At 39.6% G+C, this 27,053-nt stretch overlaps 2 protein-coding genes and 1 long non-coding RNA gene across 6 annotated transcripts in view; 2 read left to right on the top strand and 1 right to left on the bottom strand.

Annotated features, from left to right (window-relative positions):
- Window positions 1–8,462, top strand: part of wwc3 (WWC family member 3) — a 38,258-nt gene extending 29,796 nt beyond the window's left edge. Inside the window, exons 15-23 of the mRNA XM_023290122.3 lie at window positions 179–374; window positions 488–658; window positions 1,827–1,951; window positions 2,044–2,191; window positions 3,845–4,009; window positions 4,146–4,238; window positions 4,324–4,554; window positions 4,645–4,772; window positions 7,686–8,462. Coding sequence (XP_023145890.1) covers window positions 179–374; window positions 488–658; window positions 1,827–1,951; window positions 2,044–2,191; window positions 3,845–4,009; window positions 4,146–4,238; window positions 4,324–4,554; window positions 4,645–4,772; window positions 7,686–7,752 — 1,324 coding nt within the window. The 3' untranslated portion in view covers window positions 7,753–8,462. The remainder of the gene's footprint in view (window positions 1–178; window positions 375–487; window positions 659–1,826; window positions 1,952–2,043; window positions 2,192–3,844; window positions 4,010–4,145; window positions 4,239–4,323; window positions 4,555–4,644; window positions 4,773–7,685) is intronic.
- Window positions 8,463–9,285: 823 nt separating this feature from the next.
- On the bottom strand, window positions 9,286–16,958 carry traf3ip2l (TRAF3 interacting protein 2-like). Of its 3 annotated transcripts, none has more exons than XM_023290094.3 (10): window positions 16,750–16,958; window positions 15,748–15,861; window positions 14,890–15,530; window positions 14,458–14,500; window positions 14,273–14,337; window positions 14,084–14,181; window positions 12,928–12,996; window positions 12,596–12,712; window positions 12,406–12,480; window positions 9,286–12,310 (listed from the first exon to the last, which is right to left on the bottom strand). In XM_023290094.3, exons 2-10 carry the CDS (start codon window positions 15,804–15,806, stop codon window positions 12,164–12,166), a joined length of 1,314 nt encoding a protein of 437 aa, XP_023145862.2. In that variant the 5' UTR covers window positions 15,807–15,861; window positions 16,750–16,958; the 3' UTR covers window positions 9,286–12,163. The 3 variants fall into 3 exon arrangements, with proteins under 3 accessions (XP_023145862.2, XP_023145861.2, XP_035813084.2); XM_023290093.3 differs by having other exon boundaries at window positions 15,748–15,840; XM_035957191.2 differs by lacking the exon at window positions 15,748–15,861.
- A 776-nt stretch (window positions 16,959–17,734) lies between these two features.
- Window positions 17,735–25,154, top strand: LOC129350156 (uncharacterized). Of its 2 annotated transcripts, XR_008603450.1 has the most exons (5): window positions 17,735–17,889; window positions 18,874–18,974; window positions 20,733–22,696; window positions 22,760–22,918; window positions 23,020–25,154. It is a non-coding gene; the product is annotated as an uncharacterized LOC129350156 (long non-coding RNA). The 2 variants fall into 2 exon arrangements; XR_008603452.1 differs by lacking the exon at window positions 22,760–22,918 and having other exon boundaries at window positions 23,137–25,152.
- The last annotated feature ends 1,899 nt before the right edge of the window (window positions 25,155–27,053 follow it).

Genomic DNA, 27,053 nt, shown 5'->3' with positions numbered 1-27,053 from the left:
AGTGCAACATACAACATGTAAATTAGTGATCTGGAGAGATGCTGGTTGGCCAGTTTAGCAACCTTTGGATGGAGCTGGGATACTGATTATCTGCTGACTACACTCTGAAGACAAGTACTTATCAACACCCAGAAATCTGTGTGAATATTGTTCTATTGTGTTTTTTCTTGTCCTACAGGTATGTGAAGGTGCACTTGATTCCACTGGACGCCGGCAGGGCCTGTGCGTTTTACTGTTGTACAGCGTTGGAGCCACAATGCCAGATGAGTTTCAATGAAGGCTTCCGCATTCCTGTCCCTGCAAACGCCCTGGCGGTGTGCGCTCTGCAGCTATCTGTCTGCTCGCTGGGACCTCAGGCTCAGGAGGAGCTACTGGTGGGTCTGAAAGCCTCGACAGCAACAACCTCACTGCTGATGAATGGCCTCAGCTGTTTAGATTTTCTTCTTGTACAGTAAAATGATGAAATTGTGTGTGCGTGTTCCTGCAGGGTACAGCCCAGGTGAGCCTAGCCGATTGCGAGGGAAGTGCAGAGATGATTTACCACTGGCTGCGAGTCCAGATGTTGGGCGGGACAGAGTCACAGAGGCCTGAACAGAAGAGCCTCAGCCACCGCAGACACCACGATGGCCAGGATGAGGATCAAAGGCCCAGAGCCATGGTAAACACTCATGTGTTTTATCAGTGAATAACAGCAGTGTCAGGTAACAGCATGACAGTGACCACTCAGATTGCATCAGGACATGATCAGGAGAGAGTTCACAGAGAAGTTTATTAGCCTTCAAAGCCTTCAAATCAAGTCCATCCACCTGCTGGAACTTCGCTAAAAAAAAAAAAACTGTGATCCTGAAGTGTGACCAGAAAAATGCGAAATGCGCAAAGCCACCTAAAAAGAGGACAACCCTCAAAAAATAATCATTACACTACACCAATCAGCTGGAACATAAAACCCACTGACAGGTGAAGTGAAAAACATTATTAGTCCATCTAGAATGTGGTGTTCTGCTGGGAAACCTTGGGTTCTCTCATTCATGTGGACGTTACTTTGACATGTCTGAGCAGGGGTTTTGGTGGCTATACAAAATTAGGCAGGTGGTTTTCCATTGTGATTGATCAGCGTATATTCTCCTTGACTTAAAACAGTTCTTTCCTTTGGTTTTTCATTTTGTGAACCTTAGAACATCAATATTCCTACTCATTAGGTGTAGTTATGCATTAGTACCTGAAGTTCTAAATATAAACAATGTACATTTAAATGGATATAGATTATTTTGATGTAGGTGGACCTCATTTTAGGTGTCTATTTTATGTATTTCAGCTTTATTTAACCAGGAAGGCAACTGAGATTAAAATCTATTTTTCATGGGAGACCTGGCAAGAAGGTACACCGTTGTAAAGTTACGAAAGATTATGAAATGAAGCATGACTGCAGCTGGCATCGGACAAAAGTAAAACAAATTAAACAACCAGGAGATTTAGAAACACAAAACTAAATCCAGCTTGCGAGTTGTGATTGCACTCTTCAGTTACACATCTTCTGATCAGAGATTTGACTTTAAGCCTTAAACAAAGATAAAATAAATCAAATAAATATTCCTGTAAGCTGTAAACCATGCCAAGTCTTCAAGAGAAATTCCTCCTCGTAGTGTTGCTACGCAGCTTTTCGCCAACATCCTGCAGGTGTACAACTTGTTCGTGTGAGTAATTGACAAGAATGTGTATCACGAGCCAAACAAGCCTTCACACTGCAGCTTCAGCAAACTGTCAGCAGAGGGAGGGGGAATGTTGACAGTGTGAAGATGATGAGAGTTAGTTGCGTAATGTTACAGGACACTGTATGCACTCTGCTGTCACGCACCAACACAACCACCACCCACCTGGAGGAACGGGATGCTGAGCTGGAGCTGCAGAGGCTGGAGAAGAAGGATGAGCCGGGGGAGGCGGCATCTGAAAGGTGACGGTATTTTCCATTCAGGCCAAAGAGCTGTAAGTGTTTCTTTCTGCCTCCAGCATATGTGCATGCCGTGACGAGGATGTGTCTTGCAGGAGTTGGCAGGCAGAGTCGGTGGACAGTGGTTGCAGTAACAGCACAGCTTTTACAGCTCCCTGTTCAGAGGGCCTGTGTGCAGAAGGCATCTGCATCACCACTGTGGGGCGCTGTGACCAGACTACCAGCAAACACTCTGCTATAAAGGTAAAGTCTGCAGCATCGGTACTGTGTGGATTTTCATTTTTATGCACTGACAAAGTAAGAATTGGTCATGAACACTCTGATTCCTGAGCAGTTTCTGATCATCTTTTGCTTCTGTCACATTTTCACTCACTGTGAGCTCAACAGCACTATAAAGTCTTGCAGCACAACCATGACTAGAAGAGGACTCAGACATCTATTCTGTGCTCTAAAACAAAGTCAGAATGCCATTAATTATCAAAAAAGAAAAACAAAAAAATGAATTTCCTTGCTTATTTTACAGAAATTGAATAAACTTAAAAGCTGTTTTTTTCCCTAGTGCCCATGTGTTACCAATAGTCAGGACAAAACAGTGACTCTACATGCTATGGATATCTTATTACTTAATTTTTTACAACCTAAACCTTTCTCAAACTACTGTGCATATTAACTCTGTAAAAACATTTCACCATGCTGAATATATCGCATATTGCTCCATTGTGTTCCATTGAACCATGCCTCATTGTTTTTGTTAGTATGTTTTATTTTCTGCTCAGTCGCTCTCAGTTGTTTCCATATTTGTCCTCTCTCTGGTCTGCCTGCAGTTCAGCCAAAAGTCAGATTTTTTTTTTGTCACTGTTGGTCATAGTTGAGTCACTAATTGCTGCTTGGTTTCACTGAAGACCTCATGATTTTTTTTTTTTTTTGGCTTATTTTTGACTATTTTTTAAGCAAAATATATAAAGTGATTTTAATGAAAGATTGTGATTTTACATTTAGAATTTGCTCAATGTACCAAACAGAACCTCACGTCAAACATGAGTAGTTCAAGGACTGTCACAAAGTTGAAAATGTGCAGAGTTTTCTTGGGTCAATATATAACTGAGGGACTTTTGAAGTCCATAGGATACATCTTCCATACATTGTTATTACAAGTAAAAAAAAAATGTTTTTTTAGATTCATTATGATCATGTCTTTACATATTCCATTATTATTTATTATGAAACAATCATTTATTAATAAAAAACAACTGGATATCACTAAAATGTCAACTAAATAGCCGTCCGAATTTAATAACAACCACCTTCTAATTAGCTAAACAATAATAGAATGAGATTATTCAAAAATTGTTTTGATCATGTTCTTTCTTTTTTGGCAATATATCAAATTTTATATAGAAAATAACAAATTGTGTCTGTCTGAGAAATCACTTTCAACTAAGTTCCCCATTACAAAAACATCTCTCAAGGAAGTGTGTTAATTCCAGATCACATGACCTGCTCCACATGATGTCATTTCCTCCTGAAGAAAAGACTGACAAGACTCCAAGGCTTTCTGAGTTATTTAATATAAAGTAGTGTGTGAGTCAAGTGTGGATTTATGGCATGTCAACAGGTTTACTACAATATCTTTAGAAATAAGTTTCAATTTCAGTTTTGCTCAATTATATATATAATATTTAGAAGAATCTTTCACTAAAAATACCATGTGATGTTTAGTTATAGGCGTTCATGTTGATTTTAGGCCTGAAAACAGCAAAAATGTCAACTATGATACAAAAAGTCCCGCAACTATATATTGACCCAGATGTTTTTACAGTATTAATAAACAATGTCATTTTGGTGATTACATTCCTTTTAAACCTGCAGGTGGATTTTGTGGTTCATTGTTTGCAGGTGGAGAAGGCCACCATGACAGACGGCCTGTTCCCAGAGCCGGTGCGTATCCGGCCTAAAGAGAGGGGCAGCCGCTGGGGTCACGCCTCACCGTTCATGCGCGGCAGCACCATCGTTCGCTCTCAGACTTTCTCACCTGGTGCTCGGAGTCAGTATGTCTGCCGGGTGAGTTTTTGCTAAAAAGTTAAATGAAAGATTTAAGACTGATGTCAGCGCTGATTGACGTTTATGACTCAACTGTTCAGACCGCCAGTGTGAATACCCTCTCTACATGAAGTGAGTGGTTCTACTTTTCTTTCAGTTATATCGCAGTGACAGTGACAGCTCAACTTTGCCAAAGAAATCACCTTTTGTCAGAAACACATTGGAAAGAAGAACACTGAGATACAAGCAGGTATAGTATCTCTGTTTTTAAGCTTGTGCGTGTAGGAGTGTCTTTTTATTGTTTATCTGGGGTGTGTTTTTATGTGTGCGAGCAGCAGTCGTATCGCTCCTCCCTGGCAGAGCAGCCGACACGCACCTCCCTGGACCTGGAGCTGGATCTTCAGGCCTGCAGGACCCGTCAGAGGCAGCTGATGGAGGAGCTGAGCGCCCTGAGAGAGCTGAAGCTGCGACTGGAGGAGCCACAATCCAAGGAGGCCACCGAGCTCCCACACTGGGCCCTGAGGGACGAGCGCTTCCGCTGCCTGCTCAGAGAGGCCCAGAGACAGGTGGGACTGGAGGCGGAGCCAGCTACAGCCACCTCACATACCGGATCCAGCCTCGCCCAGCAGCAGCTGACTGTTTTTGCTGTTTTACAGGCCAGCCAAAGCAAGCAGGAGCAGCGTCAGGAGGAGGCGGCAGAGAGGAGGCTGAGGAAGGCTTCCAAAGAGGTCCTGCAGATGAGAGGACAGAGCCAGAAGGAGCCTCTGCCTGTGCAGACATTCAGGTTGGAATCTCCTGACTCCTGCTCAGCTTACATAGTCTTACTCTCCTGAGAACGTTAACATCACACTGATTAAAGAGAAGAACTGAAAGTGTACAGTCTTTGTAATGTGACATTCCCAAGTGAACCGGGTATACAGGTGTTATATTTTAGAAAACTTCAGTTTTTCTCCACATAGAACTTCCTCGCCTGCTTTCTTAGATCAGGAGGTGGAGGGAAAATTACAAGTTAGATGTCAGCCACATTCTGACATCTAACACATTACTTCTATGCACCTTGATATAATGCTGTCTTAGCTTTGTTGAATGTCTGCTTATTATGCATGTTTACAGGTTCAAAATATGTATATATAGAAATGCTGACAGTTATATGATGTGTTAGAGGGGTTAGTCTTTCAGCTCAATAAAAATGTCACAACACTGACAACGAAATCATAGCCTAAGCACGACATAATTTGAGAAGAGACCCACAACCAAATTTTACAATTAAGATGAAATAGTCTTGACTGATTACAGCTACTCTCATACTAAAGCTTGATTTCTTCTCTTCTGTAGTTAGAGGTGGGGTTTCTATGCCACAGTCCTGAGGTTCTTGTTGTATTTCACACAGTTACTATTGAAACAGCAGATCATGTTAGAGTTGGACTTGAAAATATTACACAACAGGTACCTCTAACAAAATTACTACAATTCAGAAAAGAGGGAACACATCCGAGTTTGTTTCCACAAGTTGATTGAGTTATGAAAAGGAGGAAGTGGTATATAGTCACACTGGCTCTTGGATTTGTGTTATAAGTAAGCAAGGCACAATTCCCACCTCTTACACGTTACTTTTAGTTTCACAGGAGCATTACGTTTTCACAAAGTGACATTCTCTCCAAACGTGGCATATTACTGCCAAGTGAACCACAGCTGTTGCGGTGTGCGTCACCACATTTCTGGGGAGTTGCACGTCTGGTTACAGCACTTCAACACAGAAGTACAAATCAAACTTAATGTGCCGTTGCTGGATGCACACCTGGAACTCCGTAGCCTTGCAGCATTATAGGTGGCCCCTGAAGGTTTCTGTTTACATCCAGTGTTTCTCAGCAAGACTTACTGTGTGCTTAAAGTCTTACTAAACTGTTGAGTGCGTTTCTTTTCTCATAATAGTTGTGCATTGTTTACATCCATGTTTACTTCGTGGCAGCAGAATTATTTCCTACCTTTGCTGGTAAACTGTCAAAATGTGATCGTCTGCCAAAATCTGGTAGCTGTCAGCGGGGGTGTGCGGTTTGTTTCCCAGTTTATATACGTCTCCTGCTGCTTATATATGGGTTAAACAGTCATGACGCATACATTTGCGTAACTTTGTGTCTATGGTGACAACAAAGGTGTGTTTCCTTTCTTGTAACTGAATAACCAAAGCAATGTTTTGTGGTTTTTTTAGTGTAATCAGACATGAGATTTACATGAGGGGCAATAATGCAGTACTGATTCCAATGTGTAGCCTATATATGTTTGCTATGTCCAATATCCTTGTTAATCTTTTGGATCTAGACTATAATAACCAGTGATTTACAGAAGAATTTTCTTTGCAATTATTCTGTGGGCTGTAACCTTTAAAAAGTAACCCTTATGAATAACTGAAGTCATTTGATGCATTATTAACACTTCAGTCACATTGTGTGAGTCATTTTAACAAGTAGAAAACTGCAACTACAAGTTGGCTCTTCAAAGTTATTTCAACCAGTGAAAACAACTGGACTGGTCATAACTTTCAGCATAGATGAGGCACAATAACACAAAGACATGAGGATGATTGCAAAAAAGCTAATTTCTTTATGACTGTTTGATCGAGATAAAAGTAGGTATCTTTAAACTTGGTGATACAGTTTTTACAAGCACGCGTTTTCCTGTGAACAGCAATCGGTTCTTGGCAGGTGATCAGTTGTTGACACAACAACAGCACATCACTGTGTTTGTTGGCACATTTGAGTGAAAGTGAAATATTTTTAAAACCACTGCCACTGGCGCTCTTAGATTAACAAAATGTGGACCCACAGGTAAAAGCACCACTCTATAGCTTAGCTTTAATTGGATTAATATCCCAGCCTCCCCCAGATATTTTGACTTATGGACCTCTAGAGCCTAAGACACCACTGTCTGTCAAACAAATGGCCTCAAGTACACCATTTATCAGAGCCAGAAACTGCAAAAATGGGACGAATCATCAAATGTCAATTTTCAAACAGCCTCTTAACTAGTTGTGTGATATTCCGCACCTAAAACACATTTGAGTTCTGGTAAAAACTGACACCAGATCAGTTTGACATCCATCCAGATGTCACACTTTCTGTTCATTTCCTCTATAATCAACTTTGAGCATCAATATTATGGGATGTGTCATAGTTTTAAATAACAGGTGTAATCTATCTGTAATGTAAATCACTTTTTTGTATATGTCTCATTTAAAAATTCTCCAAAAATACCATCTTTGCTCTAGCTACATTCTGTAAAAACCTAAACATTCTGGGCTCCCTGGTGCAGCAGGGACGATTGGCTCAGCTACAAGCAACAGTCATGTGACAAAAATTCAGGGACTATTTGGCTAAACCGGTCTGAGCTGCAGGCTGATGACAGAGCAGATACGAGACAGATACAGAAACAAATTAAGTGTATTGGTAACACCAGTGCACGTGAAATACTGCACAAAACATTTGTGAGTTCCCCCTAATTCTAGTCTGTATTTTGCCGTTTCCAAAGAGGTGCAGGACTAAAAGCTGCAGTGAAAAACGAGCCCAGAGTCAGTAAAAATGGAACAGGAGCATAAAAAAGTTGCTTGGACTTTAACATGCATGAAAGAGGTTACTGAACAGTTAACTTACAGACACAATGCAAATAACTGATTGAATCGTTTTGTGTTCCTTGTCTGCAGAGAGAAAATGGCTTTTTTCACAAGACCAAGGTTCAACATACCTCCTTTGCCGGCTGACGATGTATGAGGGCTTGCCTCCGTATTATGTGACTAAACATGAAGTATTTGTTAAAATTTCTGAGCTCATGAAGTACAAAGTTCTTTCTACTGAGGACACAGACAAGGCGACACGCAGATGATGAAGATTTCACGTGTTCAGAAGCATTTGTGCGAATATTATAAACGCGATCACACACTAGACACACAGCTATCGACGACAGCTCGACTGTTCATCTCCTTATTTTGGGGGAAAATGACTTTGAAACGATCTCTCTTTCCTCCTATGAGTTACTTGTTTGTGCTTACAAAAGGCTGGAAGACGGGAACAAAAAGTCAGTTTGGAGAAATTCACTGTACTGTAACTTATTTTATAGTACTTTTCCTTGAAGGAAATAAAAAAAAACGCTTCCTGCTTTTTAAGTGTATTTTGTAGCTTTGAACAAATAGCACTTCAGTGTTTTTACATACAGTAAAATGGAACTATTGTCTGATTTTTGTTTCTGTTACCTAATTCTTAAGAGTTATTTACATAAAATGTCACTTTGTAATCCACTTTTATTACAGATGTCATTGTCCTTTTGTTATGTTATTAAAATTAATATTATTTCATGTACTTTTCAATATATGGATGAATATATGAAACACTGTCTTCAGATTTTTTTTTTTTTATGATGTCTGTATGAACATCTGCAGTGTTACCTCCTCTTGTGAAGATAAAAGCATTAATTCGCGTCTCGACACTCTGCTTTTTTATGGGTGACTAGGATTTATTTATCCGACGATGAACTTGATCTGGAATGAGGAACACGACGTATTCTGCACACGCAAACATTTTCTATTTGTGTGTCACAGCATTACACATGATTTCTCTCTAACCACAACCGGGTTGCGATGACCCATTTGAGCTTAAATTTGCAGATTCTTAAGAAGCTCTACCACACACCAGGCAGGCAGGCAGCTGTGTCAGCTACTTATCTTGATACAACATCCTGTTTGAGCCTTTCTACAGAACCTGAGGAGAGACACAATCTACTCTGCTTCTCTGCTCTGAGGCTTCGATCCTACTGAGCGATACAAGACGAGCAGCTCGATCGCAGTGTCGAACCCATCAGCGTGTTGGAACATCTGCAGCTGATAGTAAAGAGTGCTTTCTGCTCTCATGGCTCGCTCCCAAACAAACAAAAAAAAATGCAGCTCACTATTAGAAAAATGCTCACATGACCCTGCAGGCAAATAACTCCAGGTCTCTGCTTGTCTGCAGTTAAATGTGAAGTTTGGGCCAAGCTTCACAAACACTCGTGTTTCCAAAGGCAACAAGCTTTTGGTGCAACAAACGCACCATTCAGTGCTGCATGTTTAATTATCGTGACATTTAACATTAAGATCCACTGAGACGTTTTTCCAAGGCAGACATAAAATGAAAAATCTGTTGGAACGATATCAAACAACAGTTTTGCTAGCTTTTTTTCCCTTGTGCTCTGAAAAAGCTGACAGTCATCCTGCAAGTCAGTTCCTGGTTAATCAGTAAAAGCAACTCTCGAGGAAAGTGCTGAAAACATAATTTAGTTTTGACATAATTTAATACCAGAAGAAAATGTGTGATTCCAGTGCTGCCTACAGAGGTGTGTAAAACTGACCAGCCACAGACCTAAAGCTGATCAATGTACATGTGACAACAAAACCATACAAAACATCAAATTAAATCAGGACATTTCTGTTCTTGTTGCTCAGTAACTGCATCCAGCTGGGCAGCTGTTTGCAGTGAACAGGCACCTGTAATAAGACTGTGTACCGAACCTGTCCATGTTTACGTATCATAATTAAAAGCTCTGCTGTCCCACTCTGTAAATACATCATCAGGCCATTCATCATATCAGTTATATATTTAGAAGATGTGCACGTGACTCCCGGTAAAATTAGAAAAATCTCATTTACTTTTATGAGGATACGTGTTTAGATTGTACAATCATTTGACTCATTTTCAAAAAACTTGTCAGGCTGTAAAATGAATAAACTTGGAGTAGCACCAGTAAACATTCAGCATAATGCAGATCAGTGTGACAAGCTAAGCCTCTATGGTACATCAGTGCTGGTACTTCTCTGTGCATTAATTTAAAATGTTGAATTTAAAGAATCTCACACAGTACATCCCAGTGAAACGACTCACCAAGCATCTTACAATCTCTACACAGCCACACTCCAGTAAAATAAGACGTCGTGCACATGAAAATGGGAAACCAATGGGGTCACAATTCATCTCATTTTTTTGTACCTTTCAATATTATAATACTGTGAGCTGAGTGGTTGGCTTCATCTATGGTTGGCATAGGTGAAGCAGCATTTCACACTTCCATTGTGAACAATCTGAGTTGTTCTTTTGCTTCTCCTATATCCCATGATCCTTTGTAACCCTAGATTAAATAACATAGAAGCAACATGAGGACAGCAGATAGCTAAAGGTGAATCAATGCCTTCCACATCCATGTGACCACATGTTGGATGGTGTGATGTAAAGATTCTGCGTCATCCACACCGTTCTATCTCATCAGTAAAAGAGTTGGAACTGAAGTAGTTGCTGCAGGATTTTAGACATGCTTTGATTTGTACATGCTGTCTATAACCAACGCCGAAGCACCGTAGGAAGTTCTAAATTCTCCAGGAATCTTGTGCTATGTTCAGTTATTGTGTTCGCCACACCTCAGGAATAAGCAGGTTGACACAGTGCTGCAGCTTAATCTGTAAGTAGTTGTTATATCCTGTAAAAAGCACAAAGACTTTCAGAAGCCCCGTGACTTTTTCTGAGTTTGATAAGAGGATGACCATTAGCATAGCAGACTAAAGTGTTGAACCATGTATAGAACTATAAACACGTCCACTTTAAGAGACCGCACAGGGAGGCAAAAACAATGAAATGGCATTTAATTGTTACTCTTTTTTTTTCTGGAGAAAACTCCAAAAAGTACTCCAAAAAGTAAGAAGTTGAATATCTGACATTTGGTAGCTAGCTGGGTATCTTTCAGCACAAATATTCACAAAGAGGCTAACCAGCGGAACTATAAGTAAAAGTCAGACCCCGATGAAGGAGCTGCTTCTAAGTCTTTAACGCTGATCGTCACGTATTCGCATCATAAATTAAAAAATAACTGCATTCAGACTGCAGCTGAGATAGCGTATCCATTCCCCCAAAGCCGGTTTGTGCATATTCAGTATGTATCTAGGAACCTTTTGCAAGCACTGGTTTCTCGTGGGACCTTTTGGAGTGGGACCTACATTATTATATATCTGTTATTGTCATTATTATATATCTATTCTATGTGCTATAGACAAATTAACAATCTCCACTTAATTTAGCATCAGCTTGAAAGCAAAAACACAAATAATTGCATCAGTTGGTTAATGTTGGACCCTGCAGGTGTGAAAAAGACACTATCATCAAGTACTGTCATTAAAACATTGAACATTCAGAAAAAAGAGAAATTTTGCTGGATTTTCTCCTAATAGTTGAACAAACTCTAGTCAATGAGGGGAATCGACTAAGTTTTGATTGGTCAGATGGTTATAAGAAGGAAAAAAATCTACTTTAATCCCACAGACAGATGTTGTTTACACAGATGGTCCCTGCAGTTATTAGACAGTAGTTACATAAGCAGAGTGTGGGCTCATTTTAAAGGGGGGAAAGACAACCTAAGAGGGTCACATACAAACTTAGGGTTTGTACAAGAAAAGCTGTTCAGTCGGGTGGTTAAGTCCAGTCCTGAAACATGAATGCAACATACAATTTCTTTGATAGTTCACCGAACGACTGATGATGCGGCCATGTGTTTTTATTTACAGGAGTCCAGTGCAGCCAACAACGGACTGACAGGCTCCTATAGTTTCTGTGATAACTGCGGTCACTATATGATTAGGCTCATTACTAAAAGGTTCAGCCTCCTTGCTGGTTTTTCTGAAGCATTCACAACAATTACTGCTTTTGTCAGTGTTGCTGCGGCCTGCTTTCTCTGCACACTTGGAATATTTATATTTTTAAGTCTCAATGTTAGCTGTTGTTTTGTATTTGTCTGTGATGTAGCACAATGTTAGCAACGATAGCTTACTTGTAACATTCTCTGAGCCCCTCAGATCTTTTTATGGTGTATATTTAGATGATAGATGATGGAGTTCATAAATGTGTGACAACTAGCTGACTAGGAAAATCTCTGGACTACTTTAGCCTTCCAATTCTGCACCGAGAGGTGAGGTGACAAACTGACATTTGTTCCCACCGAATGACCGACTTTTACAGTTGTGCCTTTCAATAATAACAAGCGCTATTATTAAAATGTCAAAGCCAAGAAGAATGAAACTAATTATGACAGCATTGGTTTTCCATACATGTGTCCCTGTTCACCTCAACAATGACCGACAGCGTTCCAGAATTTCAGTCCAGTCTGAGTTTTCTATATGGGGATGGAAACGATGGTCGGTAGTTCCCCAATAGGAGGCGGGTTGTACTTCTCCACCCTCATCAGCCGCCGCAGAATGTCATCTCGATCCCGTGGCCATCCATAAACATGTGTGTTTTGAAGCCAGTTCGGGACGTGACACTGATTCCAAAACACACACAGAGCGAGCAGATTATGAGACGGTTGAGGTTTTGAAGTGTAATCACATACCTCCTGTCACCCAGGATGAAACCTACCTTTCTGGCCCCGGGGAACAAAATGGGAATGAACCTGAAATTCTTGCTTCCATTCTGGATGAATTCATTCTGCAGCTGCACACAAGAAAAAAAAAAAAAACACACACACACACACACATACACTCCTCAGTCTCAACAGTATTAACAGTAAATGTGTCAGTGCTGGTTTGGAGCAGCGACAGACTCTGACCTGTTTATGGATGTAAACTGTGTTGAAGGTCCTCTCGTCGTTCTCCAGGCCGACGGGGGAGGCCGTCACTGTCTCGTAGTACTTAGGACTGATGATGATGATGATCAGATACTCTTTCTGGGTGAGCAGATGACATAAGATGACAGCTCGTCTCTGAGCCATTTTCATTCTTGTGCGGTTATTAAATTGCTCGTTAAACATGTTCACTCTTGCAGAAGGTGGTGCAATCCTTTGGCTAGGTTGGTGTATTACGCCAGGGGTATTCGCTTCATTTTTTTTGCTTGTGTTTTATTATAAATTACAACTCCTTAGAAAGCTCTGACTGATCTTACCTCACTGAGATATCGCTCCATGAAGTCGATCTTGCTTATACTTCTGAACTGCTGCTCAAATATGTCGATCTGAAACGAAGTCGGATTATTTAACCCCTGACACCCAACAATGACATCTACAGCAACCTACAAAGGCAAAAACATACACTATTACATGTAGTCAACGATTACTAATAAAAAAAACCTGCTTCTTTTGCAGTATCTAAATTTTCTGCCTAAAAAAAATTTGATCATCTGACAGAAAATAGCACAACTAAAGCATGACAGCCAAATCCTCTCTATAAATAACCACAGGTAGCCTTCACTAACTAACATTATTGCCATTTAATTTGTTAAAGTCACATAAATGAGGCAGCATTCATGGAGAATATAAACTGCTGAACTAACCCTGATATAAAAAAGGTTACGAGCTGAGCTCAGAGTACTTTTGGACTCTAGTGAAACAAACATTTCGGTGTTTTCAAACTCCTTTTAAATGTAATATTGGTCAAGCTGTAAAAATGGCCTCAATGTAATATTTCTAATAATATTAATAAGAACTTTTTTATATTGCACTTTTTTTGACAGACAAAGCAAAAAGTAGGACACCGAGACGGCAACATAATACCAGTAAGCCACACTTCAAAGCCAAATACAGCAGGAAAAACTAAACAAAAAGACAAAAGATGCAATAATACAAAAGGCTGCATGTCAGTACTAACGTACAGAATAATAAAAGCCCATTAAGCAAGTCTATAAAATGAGTCATTGAGTCAGTGAGTTTCATCTCCTCAGGCAGAGTGTCAAAACGCTGAGTTCTCCCTCAGATTCAGACTTTCAGAACAGCCAGAAGGGCCTCAGCTGTGGATCTGAGCTGGTTTTCATGGAGCTTCTGCTATTTAGCTCTGGCCAGAGGCTGTCCAGCTTTAAAAGTGATCATTAAAATTTTCAAAGCAATGGTAATTATATGCTTGTCATTTCAGGGTAATTATCAGTGTTAGATTGAGACTTGGTGATACAGTGCTTGCTTCTCATATCCCTTAAAGCGTATATTGGGGATTTTTTAAAAACAGAAAACACTCAAGCCTTCTTGAAACCTCTTTTTTCTGAGCTTTTCTGGAGTGTATACCCTTTACAGTTTCTGATAAAACATTAAGAAATAAAACCCTGTACGTACATGCGTGTCGAAGCCATTGTGTCGCAGCAGAGCCACAAAGTTGATGATCTCTTTGACGTGTTTGTCGTTGTCCGCCTCGTAAGTGACAAAAACCTTCCCTGCATTCAAGAGCAAATGAACAAACCTTTGAAGGAGTTTGCACAGCGGCTCAGTCAACAATTATCTGTAGATCTGGTGGTCAACACTCACTCTGCTCCAGAGACAGCGGCGTGCTGAAGGGAGGGTGTCTCTCTTTGGGCGGAGTGTTGTGGCCACTGCACAAAGGTAAAAAAAAACAAAAAATATTTTTATTACAAACACACAACATCTCACACAATCTTATCAGTGTAAAGTAGAAGCATAATTTAAAAAAAAACAAAACAAAAACAACTCACATGTGCATGTATTCAGCTCCAGGAAGTCTGCAGTCACCTGGATCTGAAGCAGCACAGACAAAATAAGACTCACAGTCATTTTAACTGCTGATGCTTTTCTTGATTAATCAATTAGTTGTTTGGTGTAAAAATGTCAGAAAATGGTGCATAATGTTGATCAGTGTTTCCCAAAATCCAAGATGACAAATGTACTTTGTCTAAAACTTAAACACAATCAGTTTACTGTCATAGTGGAAGAAAAAAATGAAAATATTCACATTAAAGAAGCTGCAATCTGGGAGTTTTGACTGGATTACTTGATCATCAAGGCAGTTCACCATGAATCTAACATGTTGATAACTAATCAATTCATCTGTTATACTATACTACTCTGTTATACTGCAGCATGATAAATGGAGCAGGGGTTGTCATTTTTGTGCTGGGCAGACTTACAGTAGGGGGGGTATGCTGGGTGGTACTGAGGCCAGTGGGGTTTGTTGGCCACTGGGCCTCTGTTGAAGGCCTCAGCTGGACACTGAGCGCAGCAGGCGGCTCCTTGCGGTAAACACGAGTACGGCGACAGCGTGTGGTGGCGGAGCTCAGCTGAAGGCGGGTTGGAGCGCAGAGACATCGGCTGCTCCAGGTTGCTCATGCTGGCCATGTGGCTGTTGGGCAGCGACAGGAACTTGTATCTGGACAGGCAGCTCTCTGCCGAGTAACTGGAGTAATCCTTCTGGCTCAGGCAGGACGGCAGGCTGTTGGGGTACTCCGATGAGCCGCTGGGGAAGCTCGGGTGGAGCCAGCTGCCGTCCACGTGGCTCGGGAACGGAGTCGGCTGGACGTACCCGGCCGGCAGGCTGCGATGGGGCTGCGACGAGCAGAAGCTGCTTTGGGGGAGGGTGTGGACGTCTGGGTCCGACCGCTGTCTGCTGAACACGGAGTCATCGCGGTGCAGAACGTGGTCTGGAGGAGTGTGGCGGACGTCACGGGTGGAGGTGGAGTCTGGACGGTGGACGGCTTGTTGCTGCTCAGTGCTCATGGTCTCATCGTCCTCTTCAGGGGTGTTGTGGCGGCTGCTCAGCTGGCTGATGTGACTGTAAGGCAGGAAAACACATTCATCAAAGGCAGCAACGTCAAACAGACGAAGGTCAGGCTGCAGCGCTGCATTTTTTAACATGCAAGCTTTTATCATTTCTCATCAAAGTGAGGAATCTACTTGTGGCATCCGCCTTGCAGATAAACACGACAACAACAAAAAAAATCCTTCATGTTACGTTGCACTGTGTTGCAGTTTGCGACGGCGTTTGTCACCTATTTGGTGCCGAGTAGACTGAAGTGGGCAGCATCACTGGGCCTCGTCCTGCTGACATCCATGTGTGTCTGGTTTGAGCTGCACCTGAGAATCTGTCCAGGATCTGGGTGTCACTTTAAACAGCACAGAGGGAGCCAAGCATCTGATATTTGCATTTCTTCTCATGCATCAGCCCACACTTCAATGAGTGTCTTTTTGACTTGACCGAAAGTGCAGCAGCACATGACAGAGTCTCCCACACAGGGGACTTTTCTCTAAATGTGAGGTTGGTTTAATACTCAGGAGAAGCACATGTGGGAATAAGGAAATGCAGAATCTAACTGACAGGAAGAGCCAAACCTCAGACATTTCTAAAGATGAACCTCATCTCTAGATTTCTGAGTATTCAATAATGATCACACTTTCCTATATTCTCACTTTTTATATCAGCATATAAGCTTTAATAACTGTCCCACGCAACTTATTCACTTTGAGTAAATATAATAAGAAATAAATTAATCTGAACACATTTTAACGGTCAAATATAATTTTTTCCAGAACACAATTTCTCCATAAAGCTGCTGAATATGACTTCAAGCTTATGTAACCTCGTCTTAGGGGCTTTTATCTTCCAGTACATCACAGACTGTTCCTGTAAATCACTCATTAGAAGCTGTGGTCGCCTGTCGTTCGCACTTTCCACTGAGGCTGACCCACATATTTCTCCGTCTATTTTTATATTTCTAGCTGACTTTTAGAACACAGGTACATAAATAAATATTACAGTTAGAAACTATTACCGGTGTTTCAAAGCGACATGTGACTAGTTTCAGCTCAGTTTACTCGAAGTTAAAGCGTAATTGTTCCAAAACATATGCGTAAATATAGAAGTTAACTACTCCAAACTTATGAAATGGGTTTTTCTTAAGACAAATTCACATAGGACATACACAATATAGAATAATAGCTGAAGTATATGAACAGGTAACGTGGAAAAGTGACATAACATCAAATTAACTCACCGTCGCTGCTTGAAATTATCAAACCTCCTTCAGGTAACTCAGCCTCCACCGGTTAACGAAGAAAATAGACCTGAAAAATGAGCCTGAACTGCCTCGAAGCCTCTTTATTAAATAATAATTAAAAGTTGTCCTCAGCGTCACGTCTGTAGCACTGATGTGAAATATTGACGCAGTCACCGGAGTCCGTTTGTGTTTTTGATACGCCGCCGAGGCGCGGCCCCGCGAACACGCTCGAAAGGTGGAGTTTCTTCGCCCTCTGCGTGCACGCGCACCGCACTTCCTACACACACACACACACACACACACACACACACACACACACACACACACACACACACACACACACACACACACACACACACACACACAGGATTTATTACTAATAACCTGTCTAATGTCACAGTGGCGCTAACACCCGCACATGTATCAACACCAGCCTCCAACACAGCAGCAGAGATAAATGTTCATTTATTCACTCCTGTTTTCGCTTAAAAAAAACATTCTTAGCTGTTTTTCTAATGATTATGGGCGGATTTTCCAATACGTCTACAAGGAATCGGCCCGGGTGTCCTTGATCTTAGCCCAGAAACAGACATGTAAATGGAGATGCAAAAAAACTCCAATATAATAAGACGCAAAAGAACCACATAGAAGCGAAACTGCAACAAGGAGAAGCAAAAGGGTCCGTGTATATTTGGGCAATTGGATTTTCCGTTCTGAAACGGGTATTGAAAAACAAAAAACAAGTGGTTATTTGATTTTCGTTTTAGAATACAAAAAATAAAATTGAAATACAAAGCATTTTTCCTTTTCATGATCAAAAAGGGATATACGAAATTTTAAAAAATGCTTTGATTTTCATTTTATATTTAGAATAACAAAAAAAATAAAATCAGTAAGAGACAGAAACGATAAAAGGTCCGTTTTTTCATTTTCTGAGACCGGAAGTGGTCATCAGCAAGTGTGGAGCCAAACGACAACAAGATTCTCAGAGGGCGGAGCCAAAGAGCAGTGATTGGTCAGACCATAGAAATATATGGAAGACAGCGCGCTAGCGTATCTAGTCTTCTATATATCTGTGGTCAGCACGTCTGGTAGCATCTCTGGCTGCTGTTGACCTTGTTTTTGGAGTAAAACACGGTAAGAAGATAAATACTTCTAACCTGTAGCGTTGTTTTGTTGTACGTTAAGTCAGCGACTTGTGAAGAGTTGTGTTTTGTCGTGTTTGAGCAGTTGGTCCGGACGCGTTAGCTAGCTAAGCGGCTAAGTTAGCTAGCTAAGCGGCTAAGTTAGCTAGCTAAGCGGCTAAGTTAGCGAGCTAAGCGGCTAAGTTAGCTAGCTAAGCAGCTAAGTTAGCTAGCGGGCTAATTAACACAGGTGGCTAACTTACCGCTGAACACCTGTGTTAGTTGCTGCAGCAGCTGTCCGTCATTAGAATGAACTTGTCAACCTGTATTTCTCTGCTGTTTATTTGAGCTTTTAAAAAAGTTATTTTACTTTAAGGTTAACTGAAACCCGTTCAGCTGCACTGAAGTTTAACATTCAGCTGGTTTGAATTAAACCGCGCTTAACTTAACATTGCACAACATTACCTCTCTGAATCTCCATAATTTCATTAAATTCCTTCTCTCTTCCACTGCTCAAGTTCAATCCAGTATATAAAGTGACATTAATAGTGAATAAACTAACAACCAACCATTGTATTTATTTATTATTGCATGTATTTGTAGTAAAACATGAGTTGAAACATCCTACTTTTGGATCTAGAACTGCACAAGCCGTTCATTTTCAGTCACCTGACGAGTTAAACTCCCCTTTTTATGTGAGGTTGAAGCAGAAAGTCTGAGTTAACAAAGAAAGTTGTTTATAATTTGCGATACCTGTTATCTCTGACTGAGGCTTTAGTTTTTGTTGAGCCGATTTACACGTAGAAACTTTGTTCAGGAAGATTTCTCAGTAGCTCAGAGGACAGGCTGCTTTTTACACAACCTTGTAAGAGAATGTCTGTCAATGCTTTCAGCAGAATTTAGAAACACAACACTTCCTAAACAGATATTTTGAGGCTGTGAGGTTGAACGTTTGAGAGTATATCAGTGTGTTTGTTTGTGGTCTTTCTGTTTCTAGGTGGAAGCTGAATTAGTGAGGATGACTCCTGCTCCTGTCATCTCTAAGCTCCTCACACATCTTTACCTGCACATGAGGAAAATCACTCCTGTAGAATGCAGGTATGTTTGTCATTATTATAAAAAGATGTTGCCTGGTGACCTGTCAGAAACCCATTATACAGAGTCAGCCAAAATAATGTTTACACACATCAGGAAAAGAAAAACTTGCATAAATACTTCAATACCAAATTTATTCAGACATCACGAGATTAATAAAAGTTATCTTTGGCCTCTACAATTACAAGAGGTGCTCAAAGTGGTGGCCACTGGCTTCCAGACATTTCTGTTGTGTTGTAGACGTCACTTGTTGATGCTCCATTCATGAGGGTAGCGCCATCTGTTGGGAAAACATCGTACAACAGGACACAGAGTTATCGTGATTTGATCAGACTTTGAAAGAGGAATCTATATGTGTAGAAGTACTTATACAAATGAAATATTGATAAAAGTTTTTCTTTTCCTAATGTGTGAATACATTATTTAGGCTGACTCTGACTGAACTCAATGAGAACAAAACTGTCATTTAATTGTTGCTCTGAAAGCTTCTTTAGTGAAAACCGGCTGGTGTTCTGCTTTGAAACAAACTGCTGTTGAGGTCTGTGTTTTTAGGTTTAACCCCACAGTTTCTGAATGAACTGATAGTTGTTTTTTTTCCTGATCAATGTGGATGTTATAATTGATGGTAACATTTACTGATCATATAATCAGCATGACAATATAACAGTATAACATTCTGACCACCTGACTAATACTGTGTTGGTCCCTTTATGCTGCTAAAACTCCTCTGACCCAGTGGTTCATCAGAACCTCTGGGGATGTCCTGTGGATCCTGTGGATCCTGTGGGTTGCAGGGTGGGTCCTACCTAGACCAGGCTGATCCTGGACCATCCCACAGATGCTCAATCAGATCTGGATGTGGGGAGTGTGGAACCCAGGTGAACAGCTTAGCTCTGTCGTGTTCCTCGGACCACTCCTGAGCAGTTTAGTTTGTCCTGCTGAGGGTGGCAGCTGGCATCAAGGACTGCTGTTGCCATGGAGACTAGGGGGTTGTTTGTCCTGCAGTGTTTAGGTGGTGGTACATGTCAAACATCCACATGAACGTCAAGGTTTCCCAGCAGAACGTTGCATTAGAACAAGATGATGGATGTTGTTCTCTTCAGCTGTCAGTGGTCAGAATGTTGTGGCTGATCGGTGGATCTGTCTGCCTTTACTCTGACATCCAGAGTTCTACAAAAGTGTAGTATGTGTGCAGTGCAGAAGAGATTTACTTTATTGTATGCAGTTTTAGTGGTCCCATCAGAGAAAATCATATCCATATACAGATTTTTATTAATTCCAGGGCTGGTTCAGTAAAGATTATAATAACTACATCAGATAATTCTTTGTTGTAGTTGGAATTTTGCAGCCTGAGAGATGGTTGAGAAGGTTTGCAGTTCTTGATTTAGCAAAATATGTTATAATAGAAGATCTTTACTGTCATTGTACATGAAATTATCTGCAAACCAGCAAAGTGCATCAGTCTGAGGTATCTAAAAATAAATAAGTAAAGAAAAATGCTTCTAAAGCCAATAATAAACAGAATGTTTTGAGGGAATATTCTAAAAAGGAAAGAAAAGCTCCATTCTCACTCCTCTCAGGATAAACTGTCATTAAAATTGACTTTAAATTTAGCTTCAACACGAGATAAAAACATTTACTTTCATTACTGATGTTGTCAAGTTTTAATAAAGTTCATGCTACTTTTATAAAATGATGAAAGTGAATAAATTGTATTTCTGTGATCTGTGTTTGATTTCTGTCTTTTCTCCTGTCATCCAGATGTTCAGAGGGAGATGATGCCACATCTGGTCCAGCTGATGGAAGGTCTTGAAGTTCTCTGACTGGCCTCGACTGAAGATGGTCGTCTCACTGGATTTAAGGTTCAGATGCTCAGTAACAAACTCCACCAATGTGCCAACAGGGAAGCTTTAGGTTTATTAAATGTTGCTATGAAGGTATCGCTGTTTTTCTTTGTGAATGCAATGTGCTCCAACTGAAACTTGAATTAGAACTTAGAAGTAAATCCTTCCATCTGAAAGGATTTAGTTGCATTAATAACCTCATAACATTCTAATTTTTATTCCAGTCTTGGTTGGAAATAGAATCTCTGTATTGATTCAGGTAAAAACTGAACTTCACAGCATGTTGGAGCAAAACAACCAGATGAAAACTGTGATGGTGTTGGATTGTCAGACTGTAATGTTGCAGCTCAAAGCAGCTTTTCTAGCTCAGTTCATTCTGACATTCAGCTATGAATCAACACAGCAGATGGTGATCCATGCTGTGGAAGTCTCACATCTCCTGATTTAATGGAGCTGCTTTGCACTTTTTACACTGTTTATTCACCAACACTTTATTTAATAAAAGTCCCATCTAGTTTTTATGAGGAATGTGATGTTTTAATTTCTCTGTGAATAACTGCAGTCTAATGCAACAGCTGGAGTTGTAACATCTGTCCTGATATTGATCATGAAGTATTGATCAGAATACTTATGGTTAGCAGTCATCTCTGAAGTTTTACATTAAAATCTTTACCTGTGTTGTGAACTTTGGTAAGAAGCAGAAACTTTAGCGTTGCCATGGATACATGAGTGTTAAATTCTGTCCATGTTTCCATTTTGGGAAATGCAGTCCAGCAGATGAGTTTGTTTTTACTGCCAGCTACCATTCAGTCTGAGATATTAAGAATAAATAAATGTGCATAATGTGGAAATGAACAGATTTTATTTTTATTTATTCCTACAAGTGCTGCAGGTAAAGTTCCAGAATGTGGAGAAATTTAGTCTCACAATCACAGACAATAAATATTATCTGAAAGTCAGGTTATTGTTGTTTATCAGCACAATACAAAAAGATTAATGTTAGAAATATTCCAGTTAAGACTCTAGAATATCATGATTTATGTAAATTTACCTCAATAATATGAATGTTCAGGTTAAGATTGTACAGTGATATTTATTATGTAAGTTTAGCTGATTAAAGTTTATGACTCTGCACTACAATATTATTTATTATTTAAATTTGCATCATTATTATAATATTTAGGGTCAGACCCTACAGGATTGAGATTAAGAAATCAAATATTCTATAAAATGTAAATACACTGAACTCATTTGGATATATTTAAGTGAGACTCTACAATATTATTTGACACAAATCTATCTAAATCAAAATTTTAATCATTTTTACTCCAAACATTTACTGGACTGATTTAAATATTAAAATCACTCCTTTCTAATCCTCTGCTGTACGTTCAAACCTGAGGCCTTAAATAGAAACACACAAGTATCTGATTGAAGGAACTTCTGCAGAGTCCTGGTTCCAGAACATGATGATAGAATTATAGACAAACTTTAACAAAAGCTGCCTGAGAGTTTACAGGTTTTTATGTTGGATTTCTTCAGTAATTTAATGAGAGTTATCAGCAAAAATCAAGTGTTCATTTGATGAACTTCATTTCCTAAAACATCCAGAATTGGAGCTCATATCTTTGGCAGCTGTAAAGTTTCTGCTCCTTCAAAGTTCACAACACAATGAATGAATTCCTAAAACACTCTCAATGCTGGAGAGCGTTTGTGATGCTGAAGCAGTGATCAGTTTTTCTGTTTCTTCTCTGGAGATGCACAATGAGGGACGTCTGCAGAGACTGAGAAAGAGTCTCACCACATCCTGACATGAGGAAAAAGACTTTATTGAAGACTACAATGAGAAAAACTATCAGACAGCAGACGGCTGCATTCAAGGTGAGCTCTGAACATTTGATCTGGAACAGGAATTCAATAACGGCAGCATGAGCTTCATTTCAGTCTGTAGCTGCTGAATTCATGGATGAATCATCTGGCACTAGAGAGGAAGACCATCAAACATCCACAGTCAGCTGATGGAGGTCCAAGAGTCTCACCCAACAAACAACCTACAGAGTGAAGACCTCGAATCTGATTGGACGGCCTCCTATTCAGCCACATGTGTGAACAAATGCCTCTAAGCTGATTTGTTTTCTAAAATAAATCTAGTTTGAGTCCTAATCTATGCCTGTGTGTTTGCTTCTTTACACCGCTGTTAACAGTTTAGGCTGTTAGATTGTTCCAGATAAGACAAGTACAAGATTCTTCAGAGCCGTTCTACCACGAGCCTGACAGGAAGAACTCCAACAGCTACTGAATGTTCCTGTGGTTCCCTCAAGGCTACAGGAGGAGTCCTACGAGGACGAGCCGGTCCACCTGATGGTGGCCAGTCGCTGCGGTTCAAAGCCAACACCGACTACGTGGACTTCTACTGGACCACACGGAGGCCTTCAAACCGGACCAACAAGTTCAGCGACTCCCCGACTCGTGGGTCTGAGGACGCCGCCGAGCCTCGGTCCAGCCGGCCTCCTGTCTGTGGGTGTTTGAGTGCTGAGAGGTTTGTGGATGCATGTGAACGTTCTGTGTTGAAACAGCAGCTTTGGACTCAGTAACGCCAGGAAAAACCAAGAGCTCCTTTATTTGTGACTTCCACTAAAAAAAACTGATGAAAATAAGTTTGCCAGGGTTCTGACTGATAACAGATTATTAAATAATGAAAATAACAGTTTAAATATTCCTTTAAACAATCCTTTTAGGTCTACATTTCCTTTACACTGACTTCTTGGTATATGTACAAGTATTTTGGGTGGAATATACCATTAAGCCCAATGTTCAAGGGTTCTTCTGGGAATATACCATTAAACCAACCTTTTAGGTAAATGTTCCAGGATGTTGGGTAGAATATACCATCAGATCAACCTTTTAGGTCTACATTGGAAGATTTTAGAGTAGAATATTACTCCAAACCATCCTTTAGGTCTACATTTAAGGTGGAATACTCCTTTACACCAAGATTTTTTGGTCTACATTGAAGGATTTTAGGTGGAATATTCCTTTGAACGAACTTTTTAAGTTTATGTTCAAGGATGTTGGGTGGAATATACCATCAGACCAACCTCCAAGGTCTACAGTAGTGAATTTTAGGTGGAATATACCATTAAACTCACCTTTTAGGTCTACATTGGAGGATTTTAGGTGGAATTTTCTTCCAAACCGTCTTTTAGTCTACATTTAAGGATGTTTAGGATGGTATATTCTTCCAAACCAACTTCTCAGATCTACATTTCAGGTGGAATATTCCTCCATACTAACTTTTTTGGTCTACATTGAAGGATTTTTTCTAAACCACCCTTTCGGGTCTATATTTGAGGTTTTAGGTGGAATATTCCTTTTAACCAGCCCCTCAGGTCTCTTTGAGGATTTTGGATGGAATACTCGGTTAAACCAACATTTTAGGTGCATGTCCAAGGATTTTTGGTGGAATGTTCCTTTAAGGTGGATGTGTGAGGACCTTGTAGGTGGAATACTTCCTGAAACCAACCTTTTAGGTCAACATTCAAAGATTTAAGGTGGAATATTCCTTTAAACCAACCTAAATTTCATGTTTTGATCATTATCAAGTGAGAAACCTCAATCCAGACTCCTCATAATGACGTTTGAGATTTATGCTGCTGTTATTTGTTTAGTCCAGACTAAATGACAGAAATCCACAACTGTAATTTTATTTCAGGACTCGGTTATTAAATGTCAAAACAATCCATGTGACTCTAAAAACTCAACAGCTTTACAAACTCTAAGATTAAACTCTCCACAAGGATCCAAAATAAGTTGGACTTCTACATGAGAGCTTTAATTATTCTTCATCTACTTCCTGAAAAGTTTGGTCAATAAAAAAGACAAAAACTAATATTTTCAGCTGAACTAAAGACAGACTTTGTGATTTTTCTGCTCACATGTTGTGTTGTTGTAAACTTACTCTTTCAAATAAATAGCCTCCTAACCCCCTGGAAACCAGCGTTTGTCCTGTTTTTGTGTTGCTCCTCGGCGACCCTAGACAGCCGGGTCCTAATGTTTTTTGAGCAACACACCATACTATGACGTTTTTACAATGATGGTTCTACTATGGAACCAGTTTGACATGTTCAGGTGTTCTTTGTGTGAAAACTCAGAGATTTCAGGTATCAGAAGGTGGTTTTCAACTTTCTTTGTTAACTTTCTGCTTCAACTTTAAACTAAATTTCCTTGACTAAGCCAGCCCTCTGGACTTCCAGTAAGCTGTGTTCCTATTGGCTGTCCAGGTGGCTGCTTGGTGTTATCAGGAACACCTGAGCAGCTCAGTGTCTTCCTGCTTTATTTGGCTGCAGACAAACATTTCCTCTGCTTGTCTTCACCACTGAACCGGGTTTGGCTCCGTTGCTTTAGTTTGTTCTTTAGGCGTTGGCTTGCAGCTTCCAGCAGTAAAATCGTCTTTAATGTGTTTCTTGGTGTGTTTTAGGGCTTTGTACCAGATAGTTGTCTTGGTAAATGTGGTTCTTTAGCCACAGTTAGCACATGGTGCTAATGTGTGCAGTGATTAGTGGATTTGGTGCAGCTGAGTTGTGTCTTTATCTTGGCTGTAGTGAGTCTTTAGAGGTTTTTGGTCAGACACATTCTGTATTCTTGTTTGTGAACCAACGTTGGTTGTCCAGAAGGTAAGAGTTCCTGTCCTGATTCTCTGTTCTCAGAGGTTCTCTGGTAGGCTGCAGGAGACTTTAGCGTTTGGGTTGTGCTAGTTTGGTTTTTGTACGGTTTCATTTGGACGACTATCTTGAGGCCCCTCCATGTGGTTTAGTGAGGTTTTCTGGAACAGTTCTACAAAGCAACCTGCAGCAGAAGAGACTTTGAGAGTTTTTAGGAAGTTCTGGAGACCAGACTTTAGAGCAGCAGAAACATTTGTCAGCAGTTTGAGCAGGAGAAGGTGAGCTTCAGAGTAGAAATGAGGAGAAGGAAACCTTCTTGACCCGTGTGGTGAGGTCCTGTACCAAGAGTTTGAGCAGGTTGTGAAGAGTCTGTAGTTCTTTGGTCTGAAAGCACAAGAAGAGTCGACTCATTAAAGGAGAAAACAGGAGATATTGTTGGTTCTTCTGTTCTGCAGTTTCCTTAGACTGAATATCGAGTTTATATTTTAAATGATTTACTATGTGAGCCCAAGAAGACTTCAATAAACTCCCTCCATCCCCTGGACACAACATATTTTATGACCATGTTAAATTTTTTTTTTTTAAAATATGTTTTTGAGTTTTAATCATAGTTTTAGCATAGTTTTTTCTCTTTGCTTGTTTAGTTTTGTCATCCGTGTGAAAGGTGCTAAACAAATAAAGCTGAATTGATAAACTGAATAACTGACTAACTCATGATTGTGACAACAGAAGTATTTTCATTGTGATTTCAGGGTTTGTTTCATTTTTAAGGTTGGGGTTAAAATCCTGACAGAAAAAAAGATTAAAGAAATAAACTACATTAAAAAATGCAATTAAATCAAAGGAAAAAAACATTTAATACAATAAAACATTTAAAAATTAAATACATTTAAATGATATTAAACAGACAAAATATTTATTTAAATAAACAGAAGATACAAAAGATGTAATTATGAAATTAAACAAAATTTTTTTAAACAAAAATATTAAACATTAAAGATGAAATATTTTAGATAATTAAACATTTAAAATAATACAATTAAACAAGAAGAATATTAAACATTTTAAAAAATGCAAAACATTTAATTAGATTATTAATCCTTTAAAAAGACAAAACATTTAATTAAAAAGTTAAATGTTTAATTACAAAATTAAATCTTGAAGACAATAAAACTTTAAATAGGAATTAAACAGAAAATACAATGAAACATTTAAAAAGAAAAACCTTCAAGATTTAATCGAAAAACTAAACACTGGGAAAGAAAAGGAAATTTTTCAAACAAGCCGATAAAACATTTGAAAAAACAATTAAAAATTAAAAAGACAAAACATTTCAAAATCAAATCAGACATTAGAAAAGAATAAAAGTTGAGAAAAGAGCAAAACTAAACATTTAAGAAGAATCAAACTAAAGACAAAACATTTGAAAAGACACCAGTTAGACTTCAGAAGATCAAATTAAACAGAAGAGACAAACGATCAAAAAGAGCAAAAACAGATTAAAGCCTTAAAGCATTTTCTAGTCTGAAATGAAAACATCAAGTTGTTTCTTCAAACATTTCCTCTTTCTATGTTCT

Source organism: Amphiprion ocellaris, chromosome 2 (genome assembly GCF_022539595.1).
Source record: "Amphiprion ocellaris isolate individual 3 ecotype Okinawa chromosome 2, ASM2253959v1, whole genome shotgun sequence".
NCBI lineage: Eukaryota > Metazoa > Chordata > Actinopteri > Pomacentridae > Amphiprion > Amphiprion ocellaris.
This window is presented reverse-complemented; position numbering and strand designations above follow the sequence as displayed.

Bases quoted from the DNA above. Each gene is read 5' to 3' on its own strand.
- traf3ip2l (XM_023290094.3), bottom strand. From the start codon at position 15,806: ATGTCAGCAGGACGAGGCCCAGTGATGCTGCCCACTTCAGTCTACTCG. The intron at 15,531-15,747 runs GTGACAAACGCC...CCTGCCTTACAG, and splicing joins GTCTACTCGGCACCAAATAG to TCACATCAGCCAGCTGAGCA. The intron at 14,501-14,889 runs GTAAGTCTGCCC...GTGCTGCTTCAG, and splicing joins CCCAGCATACCCCCCCTACT to ATCCAGGTGACTGCAGACTT.